The 15,424-nt window shown below is 44.2% G+C and overlaps 1 protein-coding gene across 5 annotated transcripts in view; it reads left to right on the forward strand.

Annotated features, from left to right (window-relative positions):
* Positions 1 to 746: 746 nt before the first annotated feature.
* Positions 747 to 15,424, forward strand: part of RFX8 (regulatory factor X8) — a 47,926-nt gene continuing 33,248 nt past the window's right edge. For 2 of the 5 annotated variants that reach the window (XM_027831130.3, XM_043536836.1), the window contains exons 1-3: positions 6,633 to 6,826; positions 9,220 to 9,281; positions 13,518 to 13,604. In XM_027831130.3, coding sequence (XP_027686931.2) covers positions 6,764 to 6,826; positions 9,220 to 9,281; positions 13,518 to 13,604 — 212 coding nt within the window. In that variant the 5' untranslated portion in view covers positions 6,633 to 6,763. Of the gene's footprint in view, positions 884 to 6,632; positions 6,827 to 9,219; positions 9,282 to 13,517; positions 13,605 to 15,424 lie in introns of those variants that run through there. The other 3 variants (XM_043536846.1, XM_043536842.1, XM_043536838.1) reach the window with 3 other exon arrangements.

Consider the following 15,424-nt stretch of genomic DNA (forward strand, 5'->3'; position numbering starts at 1 on the left):
ATAAAGATGTCCTTTATATTTTCAAGCGTTCTTAAAGAGGCTGTGGGCAATCTTTTGTGCATCTCATTGTTTTGGTACTAAGTGTCTCCAGTTATATACTTATACTTCACCGAAAGTCAAGCTCAATAACATCCACCTGACTTTATTTGCGCAGGATTGGGCCCCGTTTGTCCCCAATGAAGGCAAAGAGGGAAGCCGCAAGCTAAACTTTCTTTGTCAGTGCGGCCCAGGATTGGGCATAGGGAGACGAAGCAATTTTTTTTTTTTAAGTAACAGCACGGAACCCGCTGGTGCCTGTTTGAGGACTGATGGAAATCAGGGGACGGAGGGAGTCGGGTTTGCGGATTGCGGGGAAGGGAGGTCAGGAGCCATGATTTAAAGAAAGCGAGGCTGGCTGGCGGACTTGTGCCGGCTCTCCCCGGCTGGGGGCCGGAGAGCGGCGAGGCTTCCCCGGGGAGATGCGGCGGGAGGGACACGGGGCTGGAGAGAGGGGCCAGGCGGGGCTACGGCGGCGAGAGACAGGCTGTCCTGCCTGCAAGGGTGGGGCTGCGATCCCGCCCCCTGCCTGTCTCTTCCCGCCGGGCAGCGTTTTACCGGCTGGGCCCCGCTCATGGGCCGCCAGCTGCCGCCGCCGCCGCCGGGCTCCTCAGCCCCAGGCGCCAAGCGCGGCCCCGCCTCCCGCCTCCCGCCTCCGCGGGCTTGGCGCGTTGAGCCGCCTTCGCGCGCCCCGCGCTCTGGAACCGGCTTCTAAAGTAAACAGCGCCCCGGCGGCGGCAGCCCCTGCCCGGCTCCGCAGCGCCCCCGCCCCGGGCTTGCAGAGGATGGCGGAGGGCGCGGAGGCTGCCCCGAACAGCAGCCGCTTGTACCAACCCATCACCCAGTGGTGGGTGCCGCCGGCCCCCGCCCTGCCGGGGAGGGAGCCTCCCTTTCCCCGCTGCATGGACTGACCCTCGGGGTGGTTTGCAAAAGGAGCCATACCTGGGCTTTAGCAGCCCCAGAGCCAGGGCGGCAGATGCCAACCACTGCTCTGGCACCCTTCGGCATGGGGCGGAAAGGGGCGTTATACTGGCCACGGCTCTGGCACCCCCATGACATGGAGGTGATGCACCATGTACGGCTTTGGTACCCGCACTGCTGGGCTATTTGTGATGAGATGTGGCCACCCCTTTGCACCACATAGTAGGTGACAGGCCATCCTGCTGTTTTGACACTTGCAGAATATAGGGGTGAGCACACCATGTGCCCCTTGGGTACCCAGAGAGTAGGCCCTGCATTGCAAGGAGGGATATTATGTAGTTTAGTTTAACTCTTGCTCCTTGGTATAGCTTCATAAGATACAAATCTTGATTGTTATGGGGGTCCTATATGCTCAAGTTATGGAAACAGTTCCAGTAGGGCATAAATTGTATAGTGCGGAACAGTAGCTCTGACACCAGAAGCTGCCGATAACGCTGACTACCTGGTCTCCCCGCTTAATGTATATTGGCATGTGTGGCTACAGAGCTGTGCCTCAGTGTCACCTATTTTAAATGATGATGCATGGAAGATGTAATGATGGTTAAAGAGGACAATCCTCTGGTTCTTAGTGGCAAGCTTTTAAAATGCTGTATGAACGGCAGCAGGACTGTACAGCTGATGCATGTTGGCATGTAGAGTGCAGTAACAAATAGTGAATCAGCACCAGTGTTTTCTTGAGGTTACATTGTCTTGAGGCTAAAATGATGGTTGTGGCAAATGTTGGTGTGAGTTCTTGTGTGATGGGATAAAGTTATCATAATCATTTTTCATTGGACAGTCCTAATTTCCATGCATTCATCTGTCCTGTGTTATTCAACACCCACTTGGCAAAATGCCTCGTGTGTGATAGTGGTGCTTTGTTTAAAAATTGGGAAGGGATGGTGATGTAATACAGCAGTGAGACACAATATTAACATGTCATGCAATGTAACAGCTACTTGTCAAGAAAATAAATTTAGTAAAAGTTAAAATCCCCAGTGGTCTGGGGTATCTTCTCCTAGAAAAATTAGTTTCCTTTTTATTTTCCTTCTTCACCATTTTTTGGCATTTGGTACCTATTACATAGGGCTGTTCTTTCATATGTGGCAGGATAGTTAACTAGTGTATGACACTGTATAGAGCAGAAAACCTTCCGGTATTGCCTCTCTGTCTTTCCAAGCCACATCACATCTACCATTTTGATTCTAGGCTGTGGACTGTAATATCTTTGCCAACTTTGTTTAAAACAACAACACAGCACATTCAAGGATTTTAAATTGACACCACCTACTGATCTTAATTCTGTATATGCCCCCATTATGGTAATATGTGAACACCTCACAATATTTTAATATTTTTATTCTCACAGTATACCTGTGAGGTAGAGAAATAGAAATAATAGTATTTTACAGATGGGGAACTGAGACACAGAGAGGCTAAGTGACTTGTCCAAGGTCACACAGGAAATCTGTGGCAGAGCAGGAACTTGAATACTGGTCACATGAGTCCAAGGCTAGCTCCTAAGCACTCACAACCGTCCTTTCTCCTCATTGAGCTCATAGATCACCATCTTATATTCTTTCTTTGATAAGTTTATAAAAGTTTGAGTTTTATTTTCTGTTTGGTATGTTGACAATAAAAAAACACAAGATTTTGGTCTAAAAGTAGTCTAATACTAGGCATGAAGGCTGGTATAATGGACTGGTGGACCTAGCTGCGAAGGAAAGGATCACCAGTGTCGGCCTTTGGGACGGGCCACCAAAGAGAGCGACATGCGCAGGGTTTGGATTCCCACCCAACCTGCTGAGGGCCAGGTGGGCTGACGGAAGCGGCAGGCAGGCGAGCAGCAGAGCTGGAGGCTGGGGGAGAGACCTGAGCTGCAGTTGGACAACCAGTCGTGGGAGCCAGGCGACTCCTCCAGAGCAGGGGTTCCCCTCCTCCCCCCACTGCTGTTCCTGTCCCTCCCTCCTCCCCAGAGCCACCCCTGTCCACTCCGGACTGGGAGCATCCTCCTGTCTGCTGGGGTGGAGGGGGGGTGGCTAATGTCAGGTGTCCCCCTCACCCATGCACCCGATTTCCACTGAGCTGGGGTGATGGGACAGGGGGAATCTGTGTGTGTGCTGCTGCTGCTCTGGGTCTAGAGCTGCTGTACACAAGCCTTCAGGCTCCTGACCCTGAGTGCTTTCTTAAAGAGCCAGCGCACTCATACAGTCAGGCACACACACATTCACCTCAGCACAACACACTGTCTCTGTCTCTCTCTCACACACACACCCTCTCTCTCTCTCTCTCCCTCCCCAACACACACAACACCAGGGCTCCCTCCATTCAGGTCACTTCCCCTCCTGGGCTATGCTGAGGCATCAGCAGCTGCTGCTCTCCTGTTCTCTCCTTATGCAGCCCAGAGGGTGCCTGGGGCAGAGGAGCAGCAGTCCAGTGGGGGAGTGAGCAACAATGCCAGCTGCTTTGTGTATCCCGGTGGGTCTGTTTCCCCATGTGAGTGCAGGAGGGGGATGCAGGGGTTAGGGGCTCAGGAGAGAGGTGCAGGGGGTAGGAGTGGAGGGGGCACCGTGAAGGGGTTGGGCCACAGGAGAGAGGTGCAGGGGTTGGGGTGAAGGGGGCACAGTGCAGGGGTAAGGGGCACAGGAGGGGAGTGCAGGGGTTGGGGTGAAGGGGGCACAATGCTGAGGTTAGGGGTGCAGGAGGGAGGTGCAGGAGATAGGAGCAAAGGGGTGCAGGGATTAGGGGCACAGGTGGGGAATGCAGGGGTTGGAGTAAGGGGGCATGCACAGTGCAGGGGTTAGGGGTGCAAGAGGGAGGTGCAGGGATTAGGTTGAAGGTGAAACAGTGCAGGGGTTGGGGGGGAAGGGAGGGTGGGGAGCCCATGGGCAGTGGAGGGGCAGGAGCACCAAAATACAAGTTTGCCCAGGGTGCCATTTTCCCTAAGGCCGGCCCTGAGGATCACATACAATGGACAGCAAACCCTGGAAAAATATGGGTCTACTTGGGACAGTTTCCTACAACTGGTCAACTAAACAGCTCTGCAAGAGACCTGGTTGAAAGATGGGAGATAAATCGACACACTCCCTCTCCTCTTTATCTCTTTTCTCCCCTGCCGCCCTTTTCTTGCTTGATTTTTATTTCCTTAGTTTTTGTTTGTTTAGATATGTGCCACAAAAATCCATGTGCTGGAAATATTGTAGTTAATACATGGGAATCCAAGCGTTGCATTTTTTTCTTCGCCTTTTCTCTTTTCTGATGCATAGTACTTCTGTACTTCTTTTATATGTTGGCACCTAGAATATGTTTGGTATGTTTTAAGAAAAAAGATTGGAAAAAAAATAACTAAAAACAAAAGTAGTCTAATACTATGTCAATAAATAATTAAATGCAGAGGCAAAGCTATTGGAAAAAATCATTGAAGTATAAAACTTGCATTCTCATCTCCTAGAAAACTGCCTAAAACCCTAAAGAAATTAATCTCTGTTGTAATTCAGTGGATTTCAGTGGTGGTATACCTGGGATGAATTTGGATCCAGGTTTAATGCCTCAGGGAAGAATGATCAATTCTTAAGGGTTTTCCAATGGTTCTTTACCCAGGAGAAGAGAGGATTTCTGGTGGCTGGGAGGCAAGGTTTAGTCAGGACTCTTCACTAGACCGAATACTATTTCCTCACCCCCATGATGGGAACACCCCATTATCTCAGCATGCCCTTTGCCTGTTCACTACCTTGATGCTGGTTGCTAATACCTGCCTCTAGCTGTGAAGCAATTCATTCACAACAGGCAGTCAAGCTGGAGGTGGTGAGAAACTGGCAGGAAGCACAGAGCAGCTGTGTGCAGGGAGGTAAGGCCAAGCAGTACTCTCAGGTGGTGGGCTGAGTGACAATCTGAGGTTGTAGAATTGTTTGGTGGATGGGGGCATAGGCTGCAAACGGGTGAGAGGTAGGGAGGTAGGCCTGGGGGTGGGTCTCTTTAAAAGGGAGAGAGCAGAAGTGGGGAGAAAAGAGAGGAGGCACGAGTAAGAAGCTGAGTTGAAACAGATCCAGTCCCTCACATTAGAATACTCAGAAGTAATGTTCTTTCTCAGTTATATCAAATAATCTGTTTCAGCCAACCAGATTGTTGGAATCCTAACCCATTAGGATAAAAGATAAAGCAGAAAGATAAATGTTAGCCAGCCTGAAATCAGGTTGTTAATAAAAATAGCCAATGCTATTTTAAAACCTGTACTTCATGGATAAGCTAGTGCTTATAAGTCTGTTTTCTAAAGCAGTTTGAATGTCAGTAAAGGTACTATGAGTAACTGACACTCTGCTAAAATAATTAAATTGACATAAATTATTTGGTAAAACAGAAATAAAGTCGCTGTAATAGAACATTTTCATATGATCCATGAGTCATTCTTTGAAAATAAATCTTTTCCCTGTCTCAGCATTTATTTCCCACAAATGCGTCAGTTTTGCTTCAGTATTTGTGCTACAGGAGGTATTATTCTTAGACAGCCTGGATGCCATTGGCGTTATCCCTTAATTAAACTGTATTTTTCTGGTGGTGATAATAACTTAGGCTAACAAGAAACTACCTTCAAAATCTTCCTCATCTTACTCACACAAGTAGTTTACTTTACTTTAATGTGACCACTCAGGTGAGTAAGGTGAGTGGGATTTGGCCCAAGGACAAGCATTTAAGCCAGGGTTTGGCAACCTTTGGCACGCGGCCCATCAGCGAAATCCACTGGCAGGCTGGGGCGGTTTATTTACCTGCAGCATCCACAGGTTCGGCCAATTGGAACTCCCGTTCCAGGCCAATGGGGGCTGCGGGAAGTGGCGTGGGCTGAGGGATGTGCTGGCCACCGCTTCCCACAGCCCCCATTGGCCTGGAACGGCGAACCGCGGCCAGTGGGAATTGCAATCGGCCGAACCTGCAGATGCTGCAGGTAAACAAACCGTCCTGGCCTGCCAGCAGATTTCCCTGATGGGCCGCATGCCAAAGGTTGCCAATCCCTGATTTAAGCACATCAAGAGCAGTCTGGATATCAGGAGTGATACTGAGTAGTAATATCAGACTAAATTCTGCTCTCTTCTATACTTGTGCTAAAATCAGTGGGATTTCACAGGTGTGAATGAGAGTAGAATTTGGCCCTTTGTATTCTGGTAAGGTCTAACTTTTGTAACGCCCTGTTATACAGCATCTTTTAAAAATGAAAACAGATAATTAATATATTACATTTGGTTGTGGAGCCTTTTATATTTGCATTATACATTAGAAGATCACAGTAGTTTCCCATTTTAGAGATACTAATACTTTTCCATGTCAGTTTTAACTTTGTTATGATATTATTAAACTATAGTATAAAAAAAACCTGCATAGTATCTGATAGGTTTGTTGCTCTGTGGAGTATATTCACACAACCTCTTGATACATATGAACTGATAGGTCTTCCAATGGGAATTCAAAGGAACTTGAGAACAGTCTCTTATTCATATATGTGAGGATGTACCATTTTCTTTAGAATATGGATCTACTTAGAAGTAGTGGATGTGATTCTGATCTCACACTGTTGCAGATTAGGAATAACTATGAAAATCAGCAGAGCTGTACCAGTGTAAACCTGGAGTGATATCAGAATCAGGCCAATAACATTTAACATTCTAATCTTGACTATATAATTTGATACAAATTTTGTACCATTTTGTTTTAAAGGATAGCGGATAATTTCTATGTTTGTGAAGGATACAGCATACCCCGTTGTCTACTTTATGAAATGTATATAGAGAATTGCACTCAGAATGCTCAGACTCAAGTAAATCCTGCTACATTTGGAAAGGTACAAAGCACATTGCTTTTATAGCATATATGGGGTTTAAGATAATGGGCTGAGACCTTGTGTAAATTCATAAAGAGATACTTGTACAGGGTTTGATCATGTTGCAAACTAAGGGAGCTTAATTTACAGACAAGGATAAGTAGTTATGTAATAAGATACCTTCAATGTAGAATTCTGGGAGAGATTTTGTTTGAAAGCTGCTATCCTATCTCTTGGTATAATACCCTCTTTGGCTCGCTTGGGGAATTTTATCTGCATTATTTTCTCTCTGAGGTAAGGTCTACATTCAAAACTTTTGCTGGTATTGTAATGTTGATTAGAGATGTGATTTTTTTTTTTAAATGACATTTCTATACCTGCAAAAGCTCTAGACACAGCATAGATGAAATTATACCAGCAAAAAAGTCCTTTTGCTAGGACAGCTTATTTTATTCTTCAAACTGGTATAAGAGTTAAATTGTGTCTACAATAGGAAGGTTTGCCAGTATAGCTATACCAACAAACCTCTCAGGTGTAGACTGAAAACTTTATATTTCATGTAAACAATTAGCACTGTATTTTTTTTGTCCAAGCTTTGATGCTGCAAAGCATCCTGGTCTTCATGTTGTTTATCAGTTTAAAAAAAATTAAATTTACTTATGAAGATTTTTGCGCCACACACAGAATATGTGTGTGTTTATAGAATCATCCAAGCAAAGCAAGATGCAGGAGTAAAAGAAGTCTTTTAGACAATGTCACTCTTCAAATAGTCTGGAGCTTTTATAGCCAACAGGGGAATTATCTTTTAAGACCCAAATCATTCAGTCCTAACAAACAGATGCATACCTGCTTAACTTTATTCATGCGATTAAAGAAAAAATAACACTTTTGACTATCGTTACCCTATGCATTGTTTGCTCAAAATTTCCCACTATTGCTACCACTCGTGCAACTCCACTGGTATTCAAGCTGTTAGGCCTTGTCTTCACACTTACTTGCCACTGTTTAATTAGAAGTATTTTTTTTTAATCAGTTTAGTTTAGTTGTACAAGTTGTATGTAGCTATTCTTATTTCAGTTTCAGAGTAGTTTATTGTTGTTTCACAGGATTAAGCTAAATCAAAATAAGCAACTCTTAAACCAAAATATGGCACACAAACTTGCAGTGGTTTAATTAAATGGGTTTTAAAAGACACATTTTGTTAAACTGGTGCAAATTGGTGTGTAGACAAGTCAAGGGATGAAATCCTTGTCTTATTGAAGTGAATGGGAATTTTACCATTGACTTCATTGCGAGGATTTCACCCCAAGACCTTTAGGGTATGTCTACGCTGGAATAAAAGACCTGTGGCATGGCTGCTGAGCTGGCCCAGGTCAGCTGACTTGAGTTCGCAGGACTCGGACTGTGGGGCTAAAAATTGCTATGTAGACATGATTGGGCTTTGGCTGGAGCCTGGGTTCTGGGACCCTCCCCATTTACGGGGTCCCAGAACTCAGGCTCCAGCCCATGTCTGAATGTGTACACAGCAGTTTTACAACCCAGCAGCCCAAGCCCCATGAGCCCGAGTCAGTTGACCTGGGCCAGCTGCAGGTGTTTAATTGCTGTATAGATAAAGCTCCTTTATTTTTACTATTGTGTCATCAAACTCAGTTTAAATCAAATAGAGGTAACACGGTGGTAAAAATGCTGGCAGACACTACCAACGTGGTTACATTAGAACTCCCATCGTTACTACCAATGTGGGAGCTGCATCTTAGGGCAATTGGGAAAAAAAAAATGTCTAGTAATAGACAAGGCCTTTGACACCAAACAACTTCATACCTGATTCATTTTGTTCCTACACTGGACAATGAAGACTCCCACGGTTTATCTAGAGTAGATGCATTGTGCATTTGATAATCTGTTCCTGTTCTAAAAGGGAAAGGTAGCATGAGCTCTCTTGTTTTGTCTGTAGCTTTATAAGATAGCTCATACTCCTACTGTGTGTGTAATAATAGCAATTTGGATTATTACACTTACAGGCTTGCATGGTGCTAGTCTTGAGAGGCGCCGAATGATTTCAATTTACATTTCCTTCAATATGAGCAAAGGGATACTCAGCAACTTGATGAACTTGATAAAAAAAAAATTGATAAGTCAAACCCGATCCTGCAAGCGTGAGAAGGCTAACTAAAGTCATTGGGGCTACTTGTGTGAGTAAGGTGTGCCAGACTGGGCTTCATATTGGCAACATATTGGAGATGCACACCAGCTAATTCAGCAATTACTATTTGAGTGTTATTGGGAGAACAGGTATCACAGCAGTTTGTGAGGGGATGTGCAGTAATGGAAACAATTAGAGGAAAACAAATCAGATAAATCTTTATATGTTAATATGACTCACCCAGGTAACTCTTATCTTTTGTGTTTTTTAGCTTGTTCGCTTAGTTTTCCCAGATCTGGGGACCAGAAGGCTGGGCACAAGGGGAAGTGCCAGGTATTATTTATTTATTTCATTTATTGCTTTATTTTAAAATGTTAATTACACCCTTTTGGGGGGGGAAATAATATAAATAACTGTATCCTCAGCTCTGTTAACTTGAGACCCTGCTCTACCCTAGCTGAGGTTCTTGTTGAATGTCTGTAATAAATCACAAGAACAGCTGTATTGTGATTGATGGTGTTACCAGTAAACTAAAGTAGGATTAATTTAATGAAAGTCACCATATCCAAGCTGTTTTTTAGCATATGAATTCAAGATAATTTTAATTTTTAAAACTTAAAAAACACTATTTAAAGTACTCTGGTGCTTTTGAAGCACCGACTTGTGTTAGGGGGGTGCAGAAGCTCATTACCCTAGTAAGGTGCTCCAGAGGCATTGTGTCTGAGGGAGGCAGAGTGATTCTTGTGATCAGGAAAGCCCAAGAACTCTTATTTTGACCAGTCCTATGCAAGAGGCCCTAAAGGCAGGGAGTCTCTTCTGTCCCTGTGCACCCATTGAGTGGCCCTTCACAATCTGGCTCATAATGGAACTGTTATAAACTGTTACTGGCTCCCTGATGGATTTCCCCCTCCCCCACACCCATACAGAGCATGGAGAGAATTGAGTCCCATTGACTTTTAATCCATTGATTTAATGTCCAAATTCATAACCGCTGAACAGAAGAAAAAAAATGATTTTTTTTCAAGGCCTTCAGGTATGCCAATTGCATGAGAATTTTGCTTAATAAAGATGAAAGGACTGCAATTAAAATACTGATTCTGAAAGTGGCATATGTTTACTTAGATCGTCTAACAAATCTTCTGTATCAGCCTGGCCCCATCACTTTCAATTACTGTGGTGCCATTCTCACATTAGATTTTTGACTAATACACATAGCTGGTGCCAGAGCAAACTAGGTCCTTTACACCAGCATAGTATCAGCACAGTGAAGCTCTGACATACACCCACATGCACAGTCTGACACATCCCCTAACCTGGGATTAGGGGTGGCTGGTACACAAACTGCCTACACTGGTTTTATGCCATGCACTCAAATCGGGGCGGGGGGGACACCGGATAATTTCTACCACGGAATATTGAAAGAACTGGCACAGGGGATTACTAGTATTGCACCAAGGATTTTTAATAAATCTGTCTATTTGGGGGTAGTACAATATGACTAGAGAATAGCTAACATCATACCTATATTTAATAAAGGAGAAAAAATGTGGTCTGGGCAATTTTAGTCTGACTTCATCGGTATGCAAGATTTTAGAACTAACTGTGAAGGGAAGAATAATGAAATTCGTAGAGGTAAATGGTAAAGGGAGTGCAATGCAACATGGGTTTACCAAAGAAAGATCATGCCAGAGTAACCTGATTTTCTTCTTTTAGAAAATAATGTTTTGGGTTTTTTTGAAGAGGGTAAGGTAAGGAAAATGCAGCAGGTCTAATATATTTGGACTTCAGTAAAGCATTTGACACAATACCACATGGAAAATTATTAGTTAAATTAGGGATGATGTGGCTCAGTACAAACATAGTAAGGTGGATAAGGAATTGGTTAAACTGGAGAAGGCATTGTTTTGTGCTGAAAGGTGAATTATCGGACTGAGGGAAGTTACTCATGGAGTTCCTCAAGGATCAGTCTTGGAACCAATCTTATCCAATATTTTTATTAAATATGAAAAGTAGGAGTGTGCTAGTGAAATTTGCTGATTATACTAAGTTGGGAGGCAACATCAATACACAGGAGGACTGGAACATTATACAGGAAAATCTGGATGATTTGAAGACTCAAATAACAGAAATGGGATGAAATTCAATAGTACCAAGTGCTCAGTCATACACTTAAGGTGATCACAGGATGACAGTGAGCCACCAATATCATGCAGCTGTAAAAAAGGCAAATGGCAAATGTGATCCTAGCATGAATTAGGCAAGGCATTTCCAGTAGAGATAGGGAAGTATTAAAGCCATTGAACAAGGTGCTGGTAAGACCTCACTTGAAATATTGTGTACAATTCTGGGGGTCACTCATGTTCAAGAAAGATTAATTTAATCTGGAACAGGTGCAGAGAAGAGCTACTAGGATGACACGGGAATGGAGGATCTATCTTATATGAGTAGACTGGACAAGCTCAGCTTGTTTAGCAAAAAGAAGGTTGAGGGAGGATATAATTGCTCTCAATAAATACAAATGGGGATTAAATACTAGAGAGGGTGAAAAGTTATTTATGCTAAAGGACAATGTTGGCATTAGAACAAATGGGTATAAACTGGCCATTAACAAATTCAGGCTGGAAATTAGAAGAAGGTTTCTAACCATCAGAACGGTGAGGTTCTGGAACAGCCTCCCAGTAGGAGTTGTGGGGGCAGACCACTTAATTAGTTTTAAGAAAGAGCTGGATAAATTTATGAGTGCAGTTGCATGATAGGGTTATTTATTATGATGATGAGGGCTAGGTTCAACAGCTCTGGAGTTCACCTCTGGTTTAAGTCCTATGTTCCTACAGCTCATGCTTCAGGATTTTAGCCAGCCACCCAGCAGAGGTCAGGAAGGAAGTTCCTCCCTCCCCGCCCCTAGTATACTTGGGGGGATTTTTTTTTTTAATCTTCTTCCACTGAAGCATCTGGATATGGGACACAATGCAGGGAGGGCCAGGGCCCTGAAGTAGCACAGAGCATTCATTCTCAGGTGCTTGGCTGGCTGGGGCTTGCTAATATGCTCAGGGTCTAACTGATCACCATACTTGGGATCAGGAAGGATTGACAGTCATCTTGGAGGTTTTTTGTTTTCTTCTGTGGATGAGTCACTTGCCAGGACCATCTGGGTATATCAGTCATTTCCCCTGATATTGTGGGGCCTTAGGCACTGGTGAACCATGTTCTCTCCTATACTCTACTTGTGGCACATAATAGACTAGTCTCCTGTGGGTTGTAATATGTTGGTTTCGTCATGGGCGCCAGATGGACCTCCCCTTCGGGGAGGCTAGCCCCATGCCCTGCCTCTTCTGCATGAGGCCCCACCCCCCATGGCAGGAGCCCGGAGCCATGCCACCCCTCCACTCCTGCGGTGGAAGAAGTCCTGGGCTGGCTGGAACCTTGAGCCCCCTCTTCACCCACCACCTGAGGAGCCCCAGGCCGGCCCTAATCCCAGGCCAGCCCTGGCTGGCCCAGGCAGCCTCAGTCCAGCGTCCTGTGGCAATGGCTCCAGCCAGGGAAACCAGAGCCTTCCCTGGCCCATTATACCCGCCGCCCATGGGGTTTCGTTTTAGTTGTTGGGTTAGTGTGCGGTTGCTGGGTGGGTTGATGGGCTGTGCTATACAGAAGGTCAGACTAGATGATCTAGTGGTCCCTTCTGGCCTTAAACTCTATGAGCAGGGCCGGGCCCAAGCGCCCCAAAAAAAAGCCAGAGTGCAGCCAAAGCGGGGGGAAAAAGAAAGGGCCAGAGTGCCGCCCCTTGAAAAGTGCCGCCCAAGCACGGGCTTGGTTTGGTGGTGCCTAGAGCCGGCCCTGTCTATGAAAGAGTAACCCTGAGCAAAGGGGAAATCTCTGCTGGCTTAGTATGGTCAGAATTGGGCCCACTAAGTATTGTTTACTGTCCAATAGGTATCAGGTAAAAAGCCAGTGGGGAAATGGCACTTCAGAAGCTGTACAGTGGCATGACAGCAGTGTGAACAGTGGTTCCACACCACCCCAGTATCAACAAAAGGTGCCAGTGCTTAGTGGGGGATTTCAAAAAACAAGAGATTTAATTCCTCAGGCAGCAACAGGACAGGTGGCATCCTTAACTGGAAGTGGTTTTAATCTTCCATGACTGGAGATGGGAGGCCAGATCCTCAGTTGGTATAAATTCGTGTAACTCCACTGAAGTAGCTTCTTTGACCTCAATGAGGATCCTGCCCTAGTCTCTGTGCTTCTGCTGTATAGGTTGACTGCACTCCCCACACTGCTCCAGGGTTGACAGTTTTTAAAAAACTAACAAACGCTTTATTATTAAATTACAAAGGCTGTTTTAAAAAGTGATTGTAAAGTTAGTTTTTAAAAAAAAGTTTGTCAAAATGTGCTTAATCAAACATTAGACAAAATAAGATTTAAACAATTTTAAAAATAAATACAGTTTTCTACCTTTGTTTTCTTATTTCAAAAGAATTGCGAGCTGCTTGCGGAATACAGATGTGAGTTCAGAGATGACTTGGTCTTGCAAACTGTATGCTTGTCAGTCCATCACATTTTGTATTTTTTTAGGTATCACTACGATGGAATACATATCAAGAAGAGCTCTTCCTTCTATGCTCATTATTGCTATCTTCTGGCTGAAAAAAAAAATCACAGGTTTGGTTTTAAATGTTCTTAATTATAAAAGGTGCATTAATACAATTTTCTTTAAAATCTGCTTCATTGCCTACTGAAAATTGATAACAGAATTGCATTTTCCTATAATAATGCAATCTAATTAAATATTGTCATTAATACAAAGGCTCCAGTTTTAAAAAGTGGCAGTTGCACACCTAATTGAACACAAAATCACACTTCCATGCACTTGACATTTTCAACAGATGCTCTTAAGTGCAGGAAATCTATGACAAAACTAAAACAAGAGCTTAAAAATGCTGAGAATCTAAATAAGAGCAAAAATATAAGTGGTCAGCACCAGTGGTGTGAACACTTATTTAATCATACTAGTGCATCTTGATTGCTAATCCTCACAATTTAAGCAATATATTGGCACTTACAGTAATTGTGATTTATTGAAATGCATTCTATTTGTAGTTTTGTTTTCTGTTTCTTACCATTCAAATTAATGCGGGATAGTCTTTACTTTGAAAAGGCCTACTTTTGTTTTGGTTTCCTTTGTATTACAGTTTTAGAGTTAAAAAGAGAGCCACAAAAAGGGTGCAACTGTGAGAAAATACACACAACAAAAGAGAACAAATTAAATGTGAAAAATAAAACAGTCTAAAAATATGGTACAATGTAAGACTCCTGCAGACTCTTGTCTATGGTCAAAGGGCTTGATCGTGTCCGACTGAAGTCAATGGAAGTTTTTCCGTTGACTGCAATAGGAGCAGGAACAGATCCACAGTTCTCCACCATGAGTAGTCGTGAGTACTCATGGCAGTAAGCACTATGCCTGCTATTTCCAGGATCAGGCCAATAGTTTAAATAAGCAACTGTCAGGCTGATTCTCCACTGACTTGCACTTTCATGCCTGTGCAAAGTGGATATAAAATGCTACGAAATCAAAGTTCACTCATTAACAGTGTTTGCACCCATTTCTCATTCACTTTCTACAGGAGGAGTAGGATGTCCCAGCAGATAGGGTGTTAGGCTGTGACTAAGGAGACCTGGGTTAAATTCTCTGCTTCTCCACTGTCTTCCTGCGTAACCTTGGGCAAATGGTCGTTTAGGGTACGTTTACGCTGCAAAAAAACCCCAACCCTGCGGTGTGAGTCCAGGTCAACTGACTGGGCCTTGTGCTCCGGGGCTAAAAATAGCCATGTAGCTATTTGGGCTCAGGCCAGAGCCTGGGCTCTGAAATCCGCCGAGGGGATGGTCTCAGAGCCCAGACTCCAGCCCAAGCCCGAATGTCTACACAGCTATATATCCCTGCAGCACAGTTTACCAAAGCTCTAAGACTCACTGCCATGGGTTTCTTTTCTTTTTCTTTGGTTGCTGTTTGCAGTACAGATGTACCTATAGTCTCTCTGTGCCTTCATTCCCCATCTGTAAAATGGGGATAATATCACTTCCCTATCTCACGAGGTGTTGTGAGGATAAATACATTAACGACTGTGAGGCGCTCAGATACTATGGTAATGGGAGCCATCTAAATACTTATGACCCTATATATTGGGTGACCAGATAGCAAGTGTGAAAAATCGGGACGGGGGTGGAGGGTAATGGGCATCTCTGTAAGACAAAGACCCAAATATTGGGACAGTTCCTATAAAATCGGGACATCTGGTCACCCTAACTATAAATGACTATATTAGCTGCAAGGGAATGGAAAATTAGACCCCATCACTTTGAATGTGCACCCTGTTACACCAGTTTTACAGCAGTGTAACCGCAGTGAAGTCAGAGGAGTGACGCTGGCATAAAACTGGTGGAATGGGGTGGAGGATCAGGTTCTGTAGCTGATCAACTAACAA

Source organism: Chelonia mydas, chromosome 1 (assembly GCF_015237465.2).
Source record: "Chelonia mydas isolate rCheMyd1 chromosome 1, rCheMyd1.pri.v2, whole genome shotgun sequence".
NCBI lineage: Eukaryota > Metazoa > Chordata > Testudines > Cheloniidae > Chelonia > Chelonia mydas.